Source organism: Charadrius vociferus, unplaced genomic scaffold, assembly GCF_000708025.1.
Source record: "Charadrius vociferus isolate BGI_N301 unplaced genomic scaffold, ASM70802v2 scaffold92, whole genome shotgun sequence".
NCBI classification, from domain to species: domain Eukaryota; kingdom Metazoa; phylum Chordata; class Aves; order Charadriiformes; family Charadriidae; genus Charadrius; species Charadrius vociferus.
This window is the reverse complement of record NW_009647874.1, coordinates 1,564,747-1,583,934: the sequence shown is the minus strand read 5'-3', so window position 1 is coordinate 1,583,934 and position 19,188 is coordinate 1,564,747. Positions and strand designations below refer to the sequence as shown.

Genomic DNA, 19,188 nt, shown 5'->3' with positions numbered 1-19,188 from the left:
TTTCTTGGACCATTCCAGGAGCAATTGTTCACTAGGAGGTAAAGGCAACCTTCTGCCAGTAGTGTCACAGGTATCAAATTATAGTTACTGATCCTAAATGGGGTTGCAGGGTGTTGCATAGAGATGATACTGGGGACTGTAGGTGCAACTGGATTTGTGTCAGTCTTTTGAGATCACATTTACCTCCTGTGATCTTTGTCCAGCAATAGGGACAGCAGAGGGAGGAGGCACAGTTTGAGAGCTTTTATGCTTTTTGAGGTGCTAATTCTGTAGTGTTCAGGGTGTCCCATATTTTCCTGGGGTTTTGATCATGCAGGTTGGATAGAAGCAATGAAATGTGGCAACTGTTTGAACGCTGAAGCATTTGTCATATTCTGTGACATGCTGTGATTGATGAGTATAGTGGAGAGGAGGAGAAAGTTTATCTTTAAAAACAGGCTTAAAGAAATATCCTGGTGGTTTATTTTAAATGGAAGAACAGAAATCTTATTAGAGCTGTATTTGAAGATCGATGGAACTAATTCATGTTTCTGACCTGTGTAACGTTGATTTTGGAATGGGGTGAACCATTACATAGAGAGGAAGGGTATTTATATCTAAATGAGGTGGAAGGGGTAGAATAAAGAATTTTTAACTCTCCCAGGAATTTTTAACCCACCTTTCTGGCCTGACCTTAGACATTTGAGCTATGACTTGTTGGGGTTTTTTTGGATGGGTGACTGAGTAGGAGGGGAAGTGAGGGAAAACCTGGGTATGGAAATGGAAGGAGTTGGGGAGCTCCAGGGCAGGCTTACAGATGGGAACTCAAAAGGTCTAGGATAGTTTGAAGAATGAGAGTATTTTCCATGGAGGAAGGGTATTGCCAGGTGGAACTGGATTGAAGGAGGGGGGGGAAATAGTTACAGGATCAGTAAAAGGCTTTCAGAGGGAGTAATTTTTCCCAACATTGCCATTTGTAATAAAATTGTCTTGTTTCATTCTCAAACAAAGATTGTAAAGAGGGAACCTTCTTTCCCTCTTTCTCTTGTTTTCCCTTATATTACTTTATACCTTGTCTTCATGATAAAGTTTTCCATCTTTTTTTGAAGAGCCGGTGAAGGTCCTGACTAAAGAAGTAAAATTAAAGGAACGTCTCCCTGCCTGTTCTCTTCCACATGCTCTAGGCATCACCTAGCCTATGGTCATCTTAGTCATAAGCAGGAGTTAAAATAAAGGAATCTGAAATAATTCAAAGAAATACTACATCTGGACTGAAGAGCTGCAGATATATAATAGCTAGTCTTCAATTTTCTGATTCAGGTCTTCCCAATTGTGACAGTACAGAAATACTCACAGGTTCCCTGCCATGAAGCTATGCTCTGTAATTTCTGTTGCAGAATCATCTGCTCCTCTATCGATTTCAGGGATTAAAGCTTACTTCTGATGTGCCTTTATTCGGTGTATATGAGGCTTTTATTCGTGGAGAAGTTAGTCTGCAAACATCCAAATGTAGCAATTAATTTAAGAGGGAGAAGGGAGAAAAGTTGGCGAGCAGTTGAAACAAAATAGCTTAAACAGTAAATAAAATAAACAGACTTGGAGCAAATCCAAGGAGGACAGCAGGGAACCAATTCAGGCTGCATCGAACCAGCATACTTTGCAATGGTAATGTTAAGAGCAGTAGTTTATCTAGAGGGTCTTTTTAAATAGTCTTTTTAACCATTTTGCATGCTTGTTAGGAGTGGAAAAGAACCAAAATAAAAACAAATGCAAGGCCAGTTGCTTTTGCTGTTTGTTCTTGTGTCCTGTAGAAGTTACTACACTGAGGCCAATAAAGGGTTTCAGGATTTTTGCAACAGCTGTTCGAGCTCTTCCATCTCTTTGCACCGGATGATGGCTCTCAAAAGGGTTAGATCAGCCTTTCCGCTATTTTTTTTAAATTAAATCAGATCACGAAAAAAATAAACTTTGTAACATATATCCTGAAGAAAATAAGCGATAATAATGTCTTCTATTTATGCGTGAATCTAATTAGCAGCTCCGAGGCTGGGAAGAATGGACAGTAGTTCAGGAGAATGTTCATTCATTCAAGTTATAATTAAAATGTCAGGAAGAGTACTTAATGTATTGTGTAGACCACGTCACAAAGATGTAAGCCTGGCCAGTGCCTGGGACTTAGGACAGTAGATCAGAGGTCTAAGACCCGTTCCAGCACTTCTCTATGTGTCATTAGTGCATCCTTTCTGGTCTAAAGATAATGATTCTTAGCAGATATAAGGAGCTTTGAAAACTCATGATTTTGACATGCTGAAAACAACTGTGCTTTGTCAGAAAACATTAGAAGTTGTTGAGTGCGAAGTGATTATTTCACTTATTTTTAAACCTTTGTCATAACATCTTTTCCTGTTGCTAAAACGACAAAAAAAAAAAAAAAAAGTCTTTGGTTCAGATTATGAAATTCCCATTTGTAAGCTCTTCTATTTTTAAATGAGGGCCCTTTGGTTACTGGTTTGCACTTGGCATAGGCGTTGCCCATGGAAGGACCAGAACTTAGCAAGACTTGGTCTTGTTTTTCACATCCTCAGCAGCTAGTCTGTAAGTGCTCCCCTCAACACAGTCCTTCTTGAAGATACCTTACGGACCTGCCTGGTAGCCTGTGTTTAGAGCACAGAGGTCAGCTGCCCAGAACCTGTGCTGGCTTGTTTGTCACGCTCCTGAGGCAGGGGTTTAACATCACAGCTAGCTGGCTTAACTTAGCAGCTTTCAAACTTGGGGTAGGGATAGATCACAAGGGACAAAACATATCCTGGGTGGAGCACTGGAAACCCCTAAGATACGCTATTAGAGGTTTCTTTCCACCCCTCCCCAGTCCTCTCCTCGCTAAAACGACAACAGGGGTGGGGGGGGTGTTGCGTGTATTTTGAACCAGTGGATTTGGAACATCTTGAGGCCTGAAGCTGCCTTCCTACCAGATCCTGCGCTGACCCGGCCAAGGCCCAGTGGCACCAGGTTGTAGATGGAAGAAGTAATTCTCCTATGGATGTTATGTAAAATATTTTTTTTTAAAGAAGTGGTGCTTGTGGATCTGGAATGTAGTAGCTTGAGATAGAAGAGAGTTAGTCCAGAGGTGTGGGGAGCTAGCTGCTGCCTTGAGCAGCATGGGGTGGGGAAGAGCTGCTGCTCAAAGCGATGGTGCGAGCACAGGGAGTTGGGCCAGAGCCAGATCAACAGGCATGGCAGGAGCTTTGTTTGCTCTGGGCCGGGCGGCTGCAGTAGGAAGGGAAGGCAGAGAAGGCATTAGTACTAAAACGGGTGAGGGGGAGATGCAAGGGAGGAGATTTTGGAATAAGCAGAACATGGGGGATGTGTGGGGCAGAGACCCACATCATTGCAGGGAAAAAAAAGACACTGTGCCTGAGAAAATGCTGTCCTTCAGCTTACTTGGGTATGTACTCAAGTGTGTACCTGACGCCCCAAACGCAGTGTAGAGGACTCCGGAGGCTGCGGTTTCATGAACCAAAGTCTGGTGACAGCAGTAACGTCCGAGGGCTCCCACTCCCCCCCTGCTCGGTCCTCTGCTGTTCCGCAGCTGCACTCTGGGTTGTTCGTAAAGCGATGCTATCAACCAGATAGTCCCTTGTGGGTTTTGTTTAGCCTGGACAAGTTCAAGTTCTCAGCGCTGGTCTGACCAAAGCAGCAGTGTGGTGTGGGGGAGGACCAAGGGACTGCAGGAAGGCTGCATCTGAAATTAGCGTGTGCCTTCAGTGGTTTCTGCCTGAAGCCATGCCTTCAATACGCAGAGACCCTGCAGGAGGACTTCTAGAGTCGCATCAGGTGTTACTTAGACATATTTTTCTTGTTTTCCCGCTGGTTGGTGACACCCACCTCCAACCGTCTCTCACGGAGCAAAAGCCTGTATTCCCATCTCTACAGCCAGGCAGCGGTCGAGGGCTAGACATGGAGTTGAGCCAGAAGTGAGGGTCAGTGTGTCCTTTCTACCCTCCTACAGCGGCATGTGGCGCAGAAAGCAGAATGGTCTCATCCTGGCTTTTTGGATGACAGCACTGTCTTCGTTAAACCAACCGATTGCCAAGACTAAGAGATTTATCATATGAAATTGTTCTGTCCTGAATAACTTAATTAGTGCTTACATTTTGTCTTTTGTGGGCAGTGGTTTGACAGTGAGATTTGTACTGTGATTTTATTCTACAGCTGTATCTTTTCTTTAAGAAAAAAAAGTATACTCAATAGGAGAAATTATTCCCCATACACGTGGTAATGGAGATAAAGAATGTGTTTTTGTCTTTTGCAATGCAAAGCAAGAACGGCCCTCTAGTGGTCACGGCTCTAAAAAAAGCAATATGGGGAATTTTCTTCATCTCACCCAAGCAATCCTGCAATAATTGCTTTCTCCAGGACTCTCTAGCAAGGAAACCATACATGATAAAAGTTTTTTCCCTTCTCCTTGATATTCTCATGCTTCTAGATTGAGAAACTAAGATAATATTTGCGATTTAGTCATGTAATTGGCAACTTCAGACTGTGCATCTGGGGAGCTTTCACTTAACTGACTTAACTGTGCACGTTAATAATGATGGCAATTATTTATTGAATAATAGACTATTGGGTTTCTTAAGTAGCTAAGGCAGCGAGCTGTGGAACAAAGACTAGCATAAATTACCATCAACTATATGACACAGTTTGTTCCTGAAACCACTAAATTACGCCTTCATTTTGTTCACTTTTATGTAATTCTTTTTTTTTTTTCTTTTTGAATTCTTCTCAACAGCCCAGTGACTTCTCGGTATCTCTAAAGGCATCGGGGAAGAACAAACATTTCAAGGTGCAGCTCGTGGACAATGTCTATTGTATTGGGCAGCGTCGCTTTAATACTATGGATGAGTTGGTGGAACACTACAAAAAGGCTCCCATCTTCACCAGTGAACACGGGGAAAAGCTATATCTTGTGAAAGCACTTCAGTGACGTTGAAGATGGACTTGGCCACCTGGGCCTCTTATAACTTACAAGCCTTAGGTCCTAAATTCACTTTTATAGAGCAGAGCAATATCTGAAGCAGGCTTAAGGAATAGGCTCTTTCTAAAGTGTTTGCTCTGTCGGTTGCTGTTTTGTCCTTTTTTTTTTTCTTCTTTTTTTTTTTCGTTTGCCTCTTTTTGTGTTCCAGTTCTGTTAATCTCCGACCACCCCTCTTCAGGTTGAGAGTTTCCCTTGGGTGGCCGGGGCGAGCACTCACCTTCCCGGCTGAGTTCAAAACTCCCCTCTCCTGTGTACGTTTACATAGTTAGCTCAGATCAAGGAGGGGCGTTTTCAATTCAAACCAGTGTTAATCTGTTCAGATTGCTCACGCAGGCAGAACTCTCCGTTCAGAGACATCGGGCACAGTTTGAATGCACTGAAGCTGCAGCTACTTAAGTGAGAGAGAGTAGGCATAACAGTTGTGGCTGTGAGTTCTGTAGCTATATCGCTTACCGAGTAGTATATTACAAAAACTCCTAGTTCCTAGAAGCACTCTTTACACTGTACTCTGCTGTTACATTGCCTCTCTGACTCTTTGTAAAGAGTACACTAATTAAAAGCATTTTGTAATAGTACTTCTTAAACTACTATGGTAAGATTGTAGTAAAAGAAAACTATCTAGTGTATTTTGGTCTGTAATTGCAACAAAGAGAAATTTTATTTGAAAGTTGATTACTAGAGAAAGAATCATTGAATTGTAAAGGCTGAATGTTTTGGTAATCTACAACCAAATGTGCCATCCACATAATGCTTTTTCCTCTTGCCCTTCTGCTTGTTTGAATTAAACGATTATGTATTTAATTCTCAAAGTAATAGGTATCTGTAGCTGATTGTTGACACTAATACAGAAGATTAATAAAAACTGATCTTGGGATGGGGTGGGGCGGGCTACCAACACTATATATATATTTGCTTTACAGAAAGAAATCTTCGGGTTTTACAGAGGATGGTGTGGTTGGTAGGAAGAGACACACAGAATGTTTATGAAGAAAATGCATTTTTCTCTTTTCTTTACATTTAAACTCCTTTATGGTTTAAATATACAGTCTTTAGATGGCACATTCCTGAGATTGAAGAAGGGATCATGAGATCTCAAAATCTTGCATACTCGGTTTTTTGGATATTGTAATAAAAAAGGTATTATGTCATGATGGAGTATTGCATTTATCCTTGGGTGGTAGTCCTGGTGTTCCTTTAGCAAGGTGAAATAGAGTGAAAAATGAATTTGTTTGTCTTGGAACTTGTGTGGCCTAACAAGAAAAATTCTGCAACTGCAGAGGACAGTTTGGTATGAGGCAGTGTCTAACGAGCTCTGTGTGACTTCTTTCTGTGATAACTAAGTCTGTTCGTAGTTTTAATGAAAACTTCAAGATGGAGCTGTTTCCTGGTACCTTTTTGCTATTAAAACATGTTCCTTACCTATTCCGAATTTTAGCCAGTGGTAGTACAACTACCTCAGTAAGTAACCCCAGTGTAGGTTAAGCAGCTCTGTCTGACTTGTTTCGGTGTAAATCGTACTACTGCCGGGAGACTGCTCTGGTACATCTGCGAATGAATTGCAGTCTTGCTCAGGCCCGAGTGGCAAGTACGTTTTTCAAAGTTCTGCACACATACTATTTTCCCACCACTCTTGAAATTGTATTTCTGTAAGGTTATCTGAATTGACAACTGTATTTGAATTAACAACTGTATTTTTCTGTACATGCATTCACTACAAATTGGGCAGTGACACTACTGCTTGGTCCAGCTTAAAGAAGGAAAGCAGTGATTCAGAGCAATCTGGAACGGTCATGCATTATCCTGAAGAGCACCTCCCCGTGACTATCTTCTAAGAATATGAAAGCTTTCCTTAGGAAGTTGGTGAGAAGTACCAGTTGTTTACAGTCTACCTGCAGAAGGACTCCACAGTGGGGCTGCTGCTTAAACTTCATAAGTGAGTTCTGCAGAGAATGTAGGGTTTTGCCTTCTAATACCTGGTTCTTTATTTAGGTGAATCTGAGCATGTACCAAGTATGGCAGTGACGTTAAGAAAGTCAACTATATGCTGTATGAGCATTTTCTGGTTTGAGTGAATTGCTTTTCAGTCTCATTGACTCTTTTTAGTATTTGGAAAAATGATATACGGTTTTTCCTTTCAGTAAACTGATTACTGCAATTACTCTTTCATGCCCCTTGTTCATTTTTCTGAAATGTTCCCCATGTTTCCTCTTCCAGGAGCGTTCTTATGCCTCTCACAATCCTTTTTTTGACTTTTTTTTTTATAGTCCCTTTTTACAAGCTCTCTTAGTTACTCACCCCTTTCTAGTCTTAGTAGCTTAGAACTAAATCAAATAGACGTAGAAGTGAAGTTTTCACTATATGCTTTATATTTTAATGGATTTATCAAATCGTTTTGTTTTGTTTTTTCTTACCTCATCCTCTGTAAACAACTTCTGTGTATCGAGGTGTGAATTGTTAAAGTATTTTGGTTTGGAAGCAGTTAGTTAATTTACGAGCCAGCAGTGTGGATGACAAGCTCAAGTTATTTTTTTTTTTTTAAACAAGCCTCATCTTGTTTTTGCCCATGCTGTATTTAATCAACATGCTCTCCATTCAACAGGCTCATTAATAGTTCTTCAGTTGTTCCCATCTTTACTAATTGAGATAAGTTTCTGCAAGTTTTGCTGCCTTTTTGACCTCATTTGCTGGATTGGGCCTAAGCATTAAGTCTTCAGTACTAACTGCTTAATAAAGGGGCAGTAGACTTTTATAGATTTTATTTTTATTTTCCTATTTTTTTACCTTTTTTACCTATCATTTGACAAAACCTCACTTATTTTTTGACTACTTAAGGCCTCTTTGTCAAAGCTTGGGCTTGGGGGTACGGGGTATTTGTTAAGAAGAGAGGAATTGTGGTGACCTCAATTTCTTCACCTGCAGTTCTCATTAAGGGCTCAAATAATTTCTGATGGAGTAGAAATGGTGACTTTTATTTATGGTATTCAGTCACTTTTCCCATCATACCTGGTTCGTATAGGTGTGTAAGTTGTACTTTTAAGTATTATTCCTGTAGAGCTGTTCATGTTTTCTTGCCTTGCTGGTATCTACATAGGAATGTGAATGAGTTGTCTGAATCCATAGGAGTTGCTGTACTTCATATGCAGTGGTAGGAATGTGAGATCCACGTTTTCACTTTCAGCTCCGGGAGTTTGTTGACGAGCTCCCTCTTCCAGTTATCTCAACCGTTTGTGGTATCACTGAATAGCCCTACCTTGAGTAGGCGCAAAAAGACGGTCAAAATCCTGTCACTTCTGAACTTACACATCGTAGCCTATCTGCTCTGTAGCACTCCTCTTCTGAGGATGTTTTATTTAAAGGATGCTGTGGGAGCTGTTCTTCATAAACCTCTACGGTGTAGTACATGGTCCCAGCTTTTATGCTCTTCAGTCTTATGAAAGTATGTGCGCATGAGACGTTTTCCAAGGGGCGGGGAGACCAGTCTTATGCCAGCCACACCAGAGCGCTGTATAACCCCGTGCCAACTGGGAGCCGCTGTTCTTTGCGCAAACGCCTGCAGTGCCATGCTGCTGTTACCGATGGTGGCGTTTGGCCAAAAGCGTTGGAGAGCTTCAAGGTTTACGCTGGTTTGCAGATAAACACACACGACTTCTGCACAGGTCCCAAGCCAGGCAGCTGCTAGCCAGATCCAAATTGGAAGAAGCGTGAACCCGTGGCCTGGTGCCGAGTCTCAGCCTGAGCGTCTTGCAGAGAAGTACAGCAGAAACACTTAATACAGCTGTGCAGTGTTCAGCTGGCTTGGAGCATCTGTCGGCAAACGACTGCACAGCTGGGTGCCAGGTAGCCATGGCTGACCTGATTTAGTATTGAGGGTAGTTGCGTATTAGGTGGGGACAAATTATGAAAGGATTAATCTAAGAGTGAACCAAGAGCAGCCAGGTAAACTCACATGGATGTACTGTATTATAAAAGTAAAGGGTTTGCTTAGTCTTTGCTTTTGGGGAGAGGAGAGAAGAGGCATTAAAGACGTGCGGTTGGGTAATTAGTGTGAATGTGGACTGTATGAATGGACTGTAAAGCCCCACTCTTGAATGATTCAGTTTAGTGTTCTCTATTCAGATATTTTTGTCTCATAAATTTATATGAAATCCTTAAAGTCTACAGCTGTTCTTCCAACTTTTATTGTAGTTTTTCTGTACTGTAAAGTTTGCTGCGTGGTTTAATGGTTTCAGTAAAGGGAAACAGGTTTTTCACACTTTGAATGATAACTTTTGTTATAACACAAACTCAAAGTACTTTTAAAATACCACTTTACAATTTTACTTATAAAAATAAGTCAGCTTTTGCCCAAATGATAAATCAGAAACTAGAAATGGGATCACACTTCTGGATTGGGTCTGGCAATTTACTTGGCAACGGCTACTAAATAACTGCAAGGACTTTTGTTTCTTCTTGGTCTTCAACTAGTTTAATTCAGTGATTTAGACGTAAATGAAACCTGTGCAGTCTCCGGAATCTGAATCTGATGAGTTGTTTTCTTACTCCAGTGGGATGGGGTGACTCATTTTTAAATGGAAACTTGTTAACATATTTATACTGATAAGCTGTGAAACGTGTATTGCTAAAGTAACTCTCAGCTCTTAAAAGGCACTAGGAACTGTGAATCTTTCTATTCCTTTTTCTTCAGTACATCCAAAATTCAGTGCCTTTTTTAAGAAGTGGAAAAGTGTAAACCAGCAAGAGTACAGGGTGCACAGTCCTGAATAGTGTTATAGATCACCTGGATCGTGTGAATGAGAGGTTTCAGAGTAAAAGGAAGGTGCAGGTAAATGCTGCTGTTGATTCACTAGTTGCTCCTAGGTGGAACAGGCTTTTAAATAACAAGCGAATCAGTTGTGCAATACTATCCTAGGAAGTATACTGCAGTTGCAACCCAAATGTGCACCAACTTCAGTATATGATAACAATGCCCACTATGTATGTTCTTGTGCTGGTGTCTTACAAAAGCAATAGCTTACTGTCTTTTTCTCTATTTTAGGTGGGTATTCATATCTATAGCTGTTTGATATAGTTCTAGTTTGTTGGAAAATCCAACACAGAATGTTTTTTTACTTTAGAAGACTTAACATGAAATGTAACCTCTATATAATACACTTTAAACTATAATGTTTTCTAGTTCTTTGCATGCCTCTGGAATCCTACGCTACTTTTGTATTTAAAAATGCAAGTTTTTCTGCCATATTCTCTGGGTTTCTTTTCTTGTTATAAAATAGATTGTCTCCCCTGTTGTTATTTGAAATATCTATCTAAGCTCATACGGAAGCTGACTAACAGACGTGGCATGTAACCATTGTCAAATTAGACAAGTTTTTCATTGCATTTTCTTTCATATGTGCTAATATGAAATGTTTTAGGAGTGGGAGGTTAAAGAAAAAAAAAAAGAAAAAAGACAGCTCTTTAACTTGACAGATTATCTTCAGCAGTGGGAGTCCACAGTTATGAGGAAAAAGTAACAGGTAAGAAATGTTCTTTTCTGTTTCCTTAGTGAATTTAGTTTGGAATTTAGCTTGACATCATATGGCACTAGTGCATGAAGTATTACAAAGGTTAACAAATGAATGCTGACTTGGTCCAGCTTAATGAAGGAATGGATGGATAACATTGTTAATGTCCTAGTCTAGAAAATAGCAGTAGTCTTCAAAAGGAGAGAACTGTGATTTTGGGGACTTTTTTTGTTGGTGATGGGGTTTTTTGTTTTGATTTTTGAGGGAACACTTCCAAAGAGGTGTCTTGCTCTAGTTTTCAAGACAAATTTTGCTTCTGAGCTTCTTCCCAAGAAGGATCTCTTTGGGTGTGAGCCAGGCCACAGAGAATATGTTAACTGGAATTATTCTCCCAGCTGTAATTGAAACTGTGGTGGTGAATAATGGGTTACTTTTTTTTTAATTTTGATCTCCATTAGATTGGATACATACATCTATATGGTAATTAATTAGTGGGTTTTGTGGGTTACTGACTTAGCTTTTCAGCTGGGTTCAACTCTGTCAAGTTGAAATAAGCTTGATGACTTTTTTTTTTCTTTGGTTCCTTTTTATGTCACAGAACCAGTGGTGCATTCAGTGCAATTATAATTTGTAATGCAAAGAAGCCCTTCAGTTGTGGGCGACTGGTATGTTTGGAATACTAAGTCCATAGATGATGATGATAATACAGCCATAAAGAATGGCGGGTAAGGGCACCAGCAGGCAGGCAGAGAGAACAGGCTCCTGGGGTCATGAAGCAAGTATCTGATGGTTTCTCTTTGGAGAATTATGATGTTTATTTTCATCTGAATATGCATAGTTAATTTGTAAACGTGAAACTTAGCCATTTCTTGGTGTACAGTCTGTTTATTCAGAAGTAAATTCCGGGAGTTGGCACCGCAGGAAGGAAAGTGGATGTTGAGGCCCGAAGAAAAGTGGTGTTTGTGACAGCTTTCCTACCGAAAATCCTATCAGGTTATATTCCAGTGAAAAGTGGGAAACTCCGCGTTAATTGGTTTTGCACCAGTGTTGGCCCAACTTTGTGCTGGCATAACTTGTCTCCACTGAAGGCAGGGTAGCTGTGATTGTGTTAGGGTTGAGATTTTCGTAACATAGTCAAGGCTCATGTGCAGCTGGCTTGGGCTAAGCACAGAGCTCAAGGTGAAGAGAAGAGGATGCGTTGAATGAATGTTCACCAGGAATGGTTGGGTACCACAGAGAACTCTCAAATCCAGTTATTTCTGTCCTTTGCTATTACTAATTCAGCAGGGGGTGCCAACATTATCAGTGTTTGATGTTCGGTGTTAGTAAGGCACAGAGTTGTTTCTTGTGCTAACAGGTAACTTTGATCTGATGTGCCACTTCTCTGGCTTGTCTCCGCTATGAAATTCAGGATGGTTTAAGAGAAATTATTTCTTTTTAGCTGGCATTTCTGATGTACACCTACATTGTCAGCCTCCTGGTGCTTTTTGGTGTAACCTTTCCTGCAAAAGCCTGAGCATGTTTCAAAAGTTAACAATCTCAGCTCAGTCCATTGCCATGTGCTGAGTGTTGGATTACCAATCACAGGCCCCTTGATGGTGATGTCTCATGTTTTTTAATGGTGGTCTTTGAGAATTGTCTCCCTAAATTAACATTTTACTTGTCTTTTTTTTTTTTCTTTCCTCTTTTTTTTCCCTCCACCTTTTCCTCAAAAATGCACATGCATCTGTCTGTGGCAGTCCTGTTAACTTCCCAGAAAGTCTCCTTGGCCATTAGAAACTTTGAAGACCATTTGGAACAACGGTATTTCCATCTGATGTTGGCTTAATGGAAAATAATACTGTTCTTGATGAATTACATGAACCTGTGGTGATGGAAGTATGAACCAAGGTGCTTTCCCACTTTATGCTAGTTCTTGGAAGAACATTGTGCTAATGGAATGAACTCTGGCCGTTCTTTAGAAAAGAAACAATAAAAGGGAATAAGTTACAGCTCTGGTTTAAATCAAATCACTTTGTAAATGCTCGTGAATCGTTTTAAAACTAAAAATGGAAATTCTCGTTATACAGTGCAGTGCCAGGAACTACTTTAGTTACCGATGGAAGGAGGAGACTGCTTTCCTCAGCATTAGCAGAACGTTAATTCTGCAATACTCACAGAATTTTTGAAAAACAAACCCAGCCACCTTCAGAAACATATCCAAAACCAAGCTGTGCATACTAAATACAGTTCTGAACCTTTGAGGGTAGGACACCACGCCATCACCTTGCTTGATTTTTTTTTGTTATTTTTCTGTTAACTGTAACGATTTTACTTTTATGATGACTCAGATTAATTTGTTGTGTGTTCGTTTTCTAGTGCAATTGCATCTGGTCTGGCATCGTTTCCATTTGAGCTGGTAGAGTTTCCAGGAATCCTGCTTGTCCTGTGCTTGGTTCTTCTGCACTGCCTTCCTGCCCCATTTGCACTTGGTCTCCTACTCCGCCTTTTCTCCTTTCCTTCTCTGTTTTCTCTTGTGCCCTAAAGCTGCTTAAGTTTTTCAGCTCCTTCTTCCTTTCTTCTACTCTCCCTCCATTTTCAGCCTTTAATATTTAGAGCCTACCTAACGAACAGGAAAATTTGCTGTGTGCCACACTTCTCCCTTATACATCCGGGTTGCAGAGACGCACGCCCATGTCCCCAGGTGGAGCTGGATTTGTGCTGTGGGCACAGCAAGGAACAGGGCCATCAAGTGACTGCATTGCTTGAGCAAACCTGTTCTTACCGTTCTCAGAGGCGGTTCGTTGGACGGTGTGATCCCAGCCTAAATCAGCAGCTTGACTTTAGAGCTTCAGTGCACGTGTTCTCACCATGGAAGGCTTGGTGCTCAAACAGGCTAAGCAGCTGCAACTATGAAATGGGGAGGGGAAAAGGAGACGGTCAGTATTTCTGCATATTTACCCCAAATGTCACACGGCGTGCTCATCAAAACAGGGGCAGCAAAATTCTTATGTTATGTTGGTATTTGGGGGTGGTTTTCCACCCCTCCTTTCCTGCTTGCCAAAGGTTCTTCTCCCTGACCTACTGGATGTTATTTTCCAGTACTGAAGAGAGAAAATACCAAGGATTCCTCCAGGAGAGTTGCAATTCAGCAGTGGCAGTTTTTGTGAGATCTGATTTGCTTGAAGTGCGTTGATGCATAGTTAGGCTGACATAGTGGAGATGTTATGCTGGCATAGAACTATAACACTGTGTTGTAGCTGTAAATGACAGTTCTTACTGTTTATTGGGACTGTTATAGGGCCTGCTATAAATCTTCATTCAAAAACCTGATACTGTAAACAAAGCCCTTTAATTAAAAAAGAAAAAAACACCGCCCAGCCCACGTCCAAAGAGGAAGGAACAGCTCAAACTGAAGAGAGCAGCCAAAATAATTGCTGTGTACTGTACAATGATGATGGAGAGCAGACAAAGAGCATACACTGAGGAGCCGTGGAAATGAAGCATCATAAAAGGACTGGTGACAGATAACGCTATTAGGAGCGTGCTCACCCACGCGAATACGATGATGCATATGTTGGCACCAGTGAGCAGGAGGGAAGTTCAAAATGATTGCACAAGGCGTTTGCTGAGGGACCGGGCTCGGCAGGCCCAGGCCAGAGGAACTTCAGTTTCGTTCTGAAGCAGTTCTTGCTTTTTCTCTCCAGATGCGGAGACCGGGTATAAACAGCAGTGGACTTGAATAAGCAGTCAGCCTCTGCTTCTGCGGCAGGAAATTAAGACAGCTAAGAAATCCCCTTTGTCCCGGATAGTGTGTGTGTGCACACATGTTTACTTTCCCTCCATTTAAAAGATTTCTTTAAACTTGATTTGTTCCAGAACTAACTCACTTATCCTTTTAGAATCAGTGCACACCTTTCTGTAGCAGTGTGATCACTGGGGAAATGTTTGATTACATTTGAACATGAGCGCAGACTTCCCCTGGACTGCACATGGGTGACTAATCCTTGATGAGCTCAGTGCTCTCTGAAGGGAGAGCCAATGTTTGAACAATTTTAGTTGTGCCCGTGATTGCACTAAAAGTCCTCTACTCTTCCACCTTCCCCACCCCGCTGTTTGCTTGGGGACGCGTGTCCCTTTGCTTCTGCAGTCTGTTTTGCAGCCCTGATACTTGTTCAAATTTATTCCAGCTTTGAGTCTAATACTTGGAAAAAAAAACCCCGAGCCTGCTTCTCCTCACCCCAGTCTTTCCCATTACATATGGAAAATGGCTGCACTTGTGTAGTCGTATCCATGTCAGCCAGGGAGCCTGGTTGTCCACTGCCATAACCAGATGAAGGTGTTGCCTGCCATCAGCATCCAGAAAATAAAGGATTGCTCCATCACCGGTGGAGCAGCAGTATGAGGCTCTATGTCGAACCTATGTCATTCAACATCCACATGGAGATGAGTTGGATCGGGAGCTGATGATGTGTAAAACTTGATGAGGGGAGGTAAAATATGGTGCATGTCCGTTCTGAATTGGCCCTTTTCAATGCAGAGGTCTTAATGGCAGTGCTGGTCCTCCTATAATCATACAGTTATAATAGTAGACTTACCAGTACACACATCTTAGGGTGATGCAAGGCCTGAAAAGCACTGAAATTCACTGTGGTGCTTCTGTTTCTAAAGCAGAAGAACATAACTGTTGCAAAAGCAATGACTCTGAACTAAAATATTTTGTTCTTGTTAGTGGCATTGACTGACCCAGTCTCTTTGCTGGTTCCCCATTAGTTCTTGTGGGGCCATCTGACTTCTGGATGGGATTCATCTCCTCCCAGGCAAGATGGGTGGAAGTGAGTTACGAACTTTTAGCACAGTTCTCTGAACTAATCCTTCCCTGGGCTTTGGACTGCTGTGCTTCCCAGTGATGAAAACCACATCCATTATTTACTGGCATGAAAAAGAAAGTGGAGATATTTTCCCAAAAGCTTGGATCTGTGTCAGCAGAAATTAGGAAAAACAGTCTTTTGAAATAAAGCTGTCATAAATTGTGATCTAGACAGCTAGAGATTTTCATGCTCATCTAAGATGACAGATAGCCAGGTACTGCAAAAACAGAGTTAATGAAGATGCTTCTTTCTCTGAATGTTGTTCGCCCTTCCTGTAAGCCTTGGACTTTCCAGCCCATAGGGAAGTTTGACAGGGTTTCCTCCCCTCCTAATTTCTTGCTGTAGAACTGGGGAAACTGGCCAGTCTTGGTACTGTCTTCTGGTAAATGCCTACAATGTACAGTGGCCACATGTGTTGAATATATAGACTTGTTAACATACTTCAGCAAGATTCTGGTGTAATTATGCAAGCGCAGACACAAAATCGCTGACCCTCAGTGATGCTGCCTATACCAGTAAGTGCACATGTACCTCTGCATGTATATATTTCCATAACTAGATACTGCATGCGGATTCACATCCTTTATCTGGCAGCCTGATTGTTGCTTTGATAGTGCTTTGGTTTTTAATGGGCAGTGGCCATGAACTGAGGTGCAGCAAGAGAACATCATTTGCAAAGAGCCTTGCAACATTACACAATAACCACAAAAAGCATCAACATTTACTTTGCATGTTTTCTAAGGGCTTATACCAAGGCAGGCTGAAATTTAATGGAAAGATCAAAGTGACTAGACTTGGCTTTGGATCAAACTCTAATACAATTCATTTCTTACTGGCTTTTGTTTGATATCAGAAAGTATTAAGGCACTTACCCTTATGATTTTAAGAGGCCTAATTTTAGAGGATAGAGGGGATCAGAAGTGTTAACTTCTGTTCCAAAGCAGCTGGCTGAATTATACATTTGTGTTTTCTAAACTATCGTAGGTGAAACATATTTACTTTACCAATCTTGCAGAAAGGATAGAAAGCGGAGATGGTGCCAAATCTGCAAAGAAAATGTCATATGAAAGAGGATTTCATGCTTGCTTTGGTATCAACTATTGCACTGTTCTTTAACTGAACCTGACTTCCTAGGTTTTCTGATATCGAATAGCTATGGCTTTTCCCAGACTTTCTGGTTATTAAAATTCAGCCCTCCGACTCCAGAATTCCCCTTCCGAATGTTATTTTATCCTAGCTAGAGGAAAGCAGTTTAAGGGATAGATATACTTCTAATGGACAAAATCTTCTCCCTGTTAAGAATTTAAAGAATATTATACTTCTATACTTAGAAACCTCAGGTTGGAGAAGAAAAGGATGCTATTGCTTTCTTGTTTTATTTCACCTTTTGAATAATGTTCCAGCTTTCCAAGGAACACTGTGCCTTACGTACCCATCCCATATGAATTTTGTGCGCTTTGTTCACCTATACTAAGCCAACATTACAAAACAAACTCTGGGTGTAGAAAGGTACTTTCCCTCAGTCTTCTGGAATTACAGAACAGACAGTCCCCTGGCACATTCCCAGTTTCGGGACTTGTTTTTGAGATAGTCACTTGTTGCGCCACTGTAGTGAAAACTTCATCAATATGGAAATGAGCTCAAAGGCTAGATTATGAATGTTGTTTTCAATGTGTTCATCTCACGGGTCTTGATGTTTATCTTTGCGATGGCTTAGTGGTGTAACACAAACCTTAGCTGAGATTTGGCAGTTTGTTCGTCTTGGGTTCTCTTTGTTTCAGCTTCTCAGTCCTCGCTGCTTAGCGATGTTCCTTTCTTCTCTGCTGGCTGGGTTCACAAGCTTGATATTGCAGTAATTACTCAGGAATTCATTATAAGATGTTTAGTATCAGAGCTTGGCTACTTAAAGAAAAGAGCAGTGAGCTTCCAGGCAGGGACCGAGTTCTGACAACTGCTTGCAGAAGGATTTAGCGAGGTTACACCTGTTTATCTGCTGCAAGCTGGTCTTTTTTGCTTTCTCTTGCTGCCATTTTCCCACGTCTTTAGTGATTCACAGCCTCCTACACTGCGGTCCACTGGGACTGCCAGAGATGACTTTGTTATTAGATGATGTTTCTTGGATGACCCAAGTTTTCCTTGTAATCTGATTCCATCAAGGGGATGGTGTCAGGCCTCTGGGACTTTCGGGAATGGCTTGCATTGCACACACTTAAGGGAGACTTGTTCAAAGTGATCTAAAAGCTTAAAAGTCTCAAAGCAATCAACAGTTTTTAGTTCTGGGCCCCAAAACATGACTTACTGACGTGCCCGAGCTCTTTTGGGAGAGTCTGCTTGCTCCGTGCTCAGCTCTCCTGCTCCCCTCTCCTCTAGTCCGAAGCTCCTCTGTACAAGCAGGGTCATGACCCTGCGTGTGCGTGGGGCACCCGTGTCAAATGACCCCCAGTGTCTATACTGCCCCGATGCTCTCAGTGTTGTGGCCTTCTCTTGTGGCTGTGCGCTTAGTGTGTGAGATTTTTCAAGCACACATAGAACTAAAAGCCCAACCTTAGGGCCTGCTTCTGAGACGCCATTGAAAAGCCTCTACAGACTTCTGCTTGTCGGATGTGTGAAAGTCCACTTTCTTGACAGTGGTGTTTTCATTTTCTATTTATGAGAATGACAACAAATCACAGAATATCACAAGATTACGTCCGTACATCATATACGCTCTTTTTGGCCCCACTAAAAATGGAGGGAATTAAATAAGGAGTTAAAAAAATAAATGGTACTTTGTATTTTCTGCTACTGGCCTGTTAGAGCTCCTATTTCTTCCACATGCTTTGCAGCACTGAGAAGTGTAAACACAGCTAGTCTCTTCCTTTTCCAGCACTGTTTAGACAGTGTATCCCTCTGCTACTCAGATTCTTTGCCGGAGTTGCCAAGTGGCGGATCGCATTAGTGAATGGGTGTTCATTCACTTGAAATTGTATTGGTGCTGCAAAACTGTTTCCTATAGGTCACTGATTTGCTGTCATTCAGGTGATTAGCAATGTTCTTAATCATATTTTTTTTGCTGTTGATCTGAACCATGCTTTAGTCTGTGAAGAAGGGTGTGCAGGATATCCAATATAAATCTGAACTGTGCAATTCGCTCTTAAAGTATGTGTCGTAAAGATGCCAGGGAATTAATTCCCTTCCTGTGTCTGCCACAAATGGGATTTAATGTGAGCCAAGAAACTTCAGCTGATGTTCAGTGTTTTATTGTGTGTCAGGGAAGCCCGGAAACTTTCTCCATGAGGGCTGTGCATGCTGTTGACTGATGAAATATTTCACCCACTTCAACAGTGGGAGGTTGTTTAATTAAAGAGAATAGGTAGCACGTACTATATCAAACACTTTAATGCTGAAAACTTGGAAATGAGAATTAATAGATTCATGTAGAAGCGTGCTTACAGGGGATTAATGACTTTTGTGAAGCTGGTGATTATTCATTTCCATTTGAATACGTTGCTCTGAGAATATACTTGGGATCCAAAAAAATTAAAAAATGGGGATGTTGGGGGCTTGAAGGTGGGAAGGCCAGGACTGAAATGTGTTTGCCTCCAATGGCACGGAATGAAAACCTCTTGACTGATGCTTCAGGTAACTGTGACTGTCATTTCAGCCCTGCATGTCACCCTGCGCCTTTATGCTCAGTTTTCAAGCATGCCGTAATACTGAGGATAGAGCTTAAAGACAGCGATAAAAATAAAGGTGTGAAATGTTAAGAAAAACCCTGTTTCATGCCAGTCCTTGGGGGAAACGCGGTGCAGGCTTGCACAATGTTCGTATGGGCTTCAGTGAC

The 19,188-nt window shown here is 41.5% G+C and overlaps 1 protein-coding gene across 1 annotated transcript in view; it reads left to right on the top strand.

Annotated features, from left to right (window-relative positions):
- The window catches only part of NCK2 (NCK adaptor protein 2), a 52,983-nt gene extending 46,821 nt beyond the window's left edge, over positions 1-6,162 (top strand). The window contains exon 4 of the mRNA XM_009883066.1: positions 4,769-6,162. Coding sequence (XP_009881368.1) covers positions 4,769-4,963 — 195 coding nt within the window. The 3' untranslated portion in view covers positions 4,964-6,162. The remainder of the gene's footprint in view (positions 1-4,768) is intronic.
- The last annotated feature ends 13,026 nt before the right edge of the window (positions 6,163-19,188 follow it).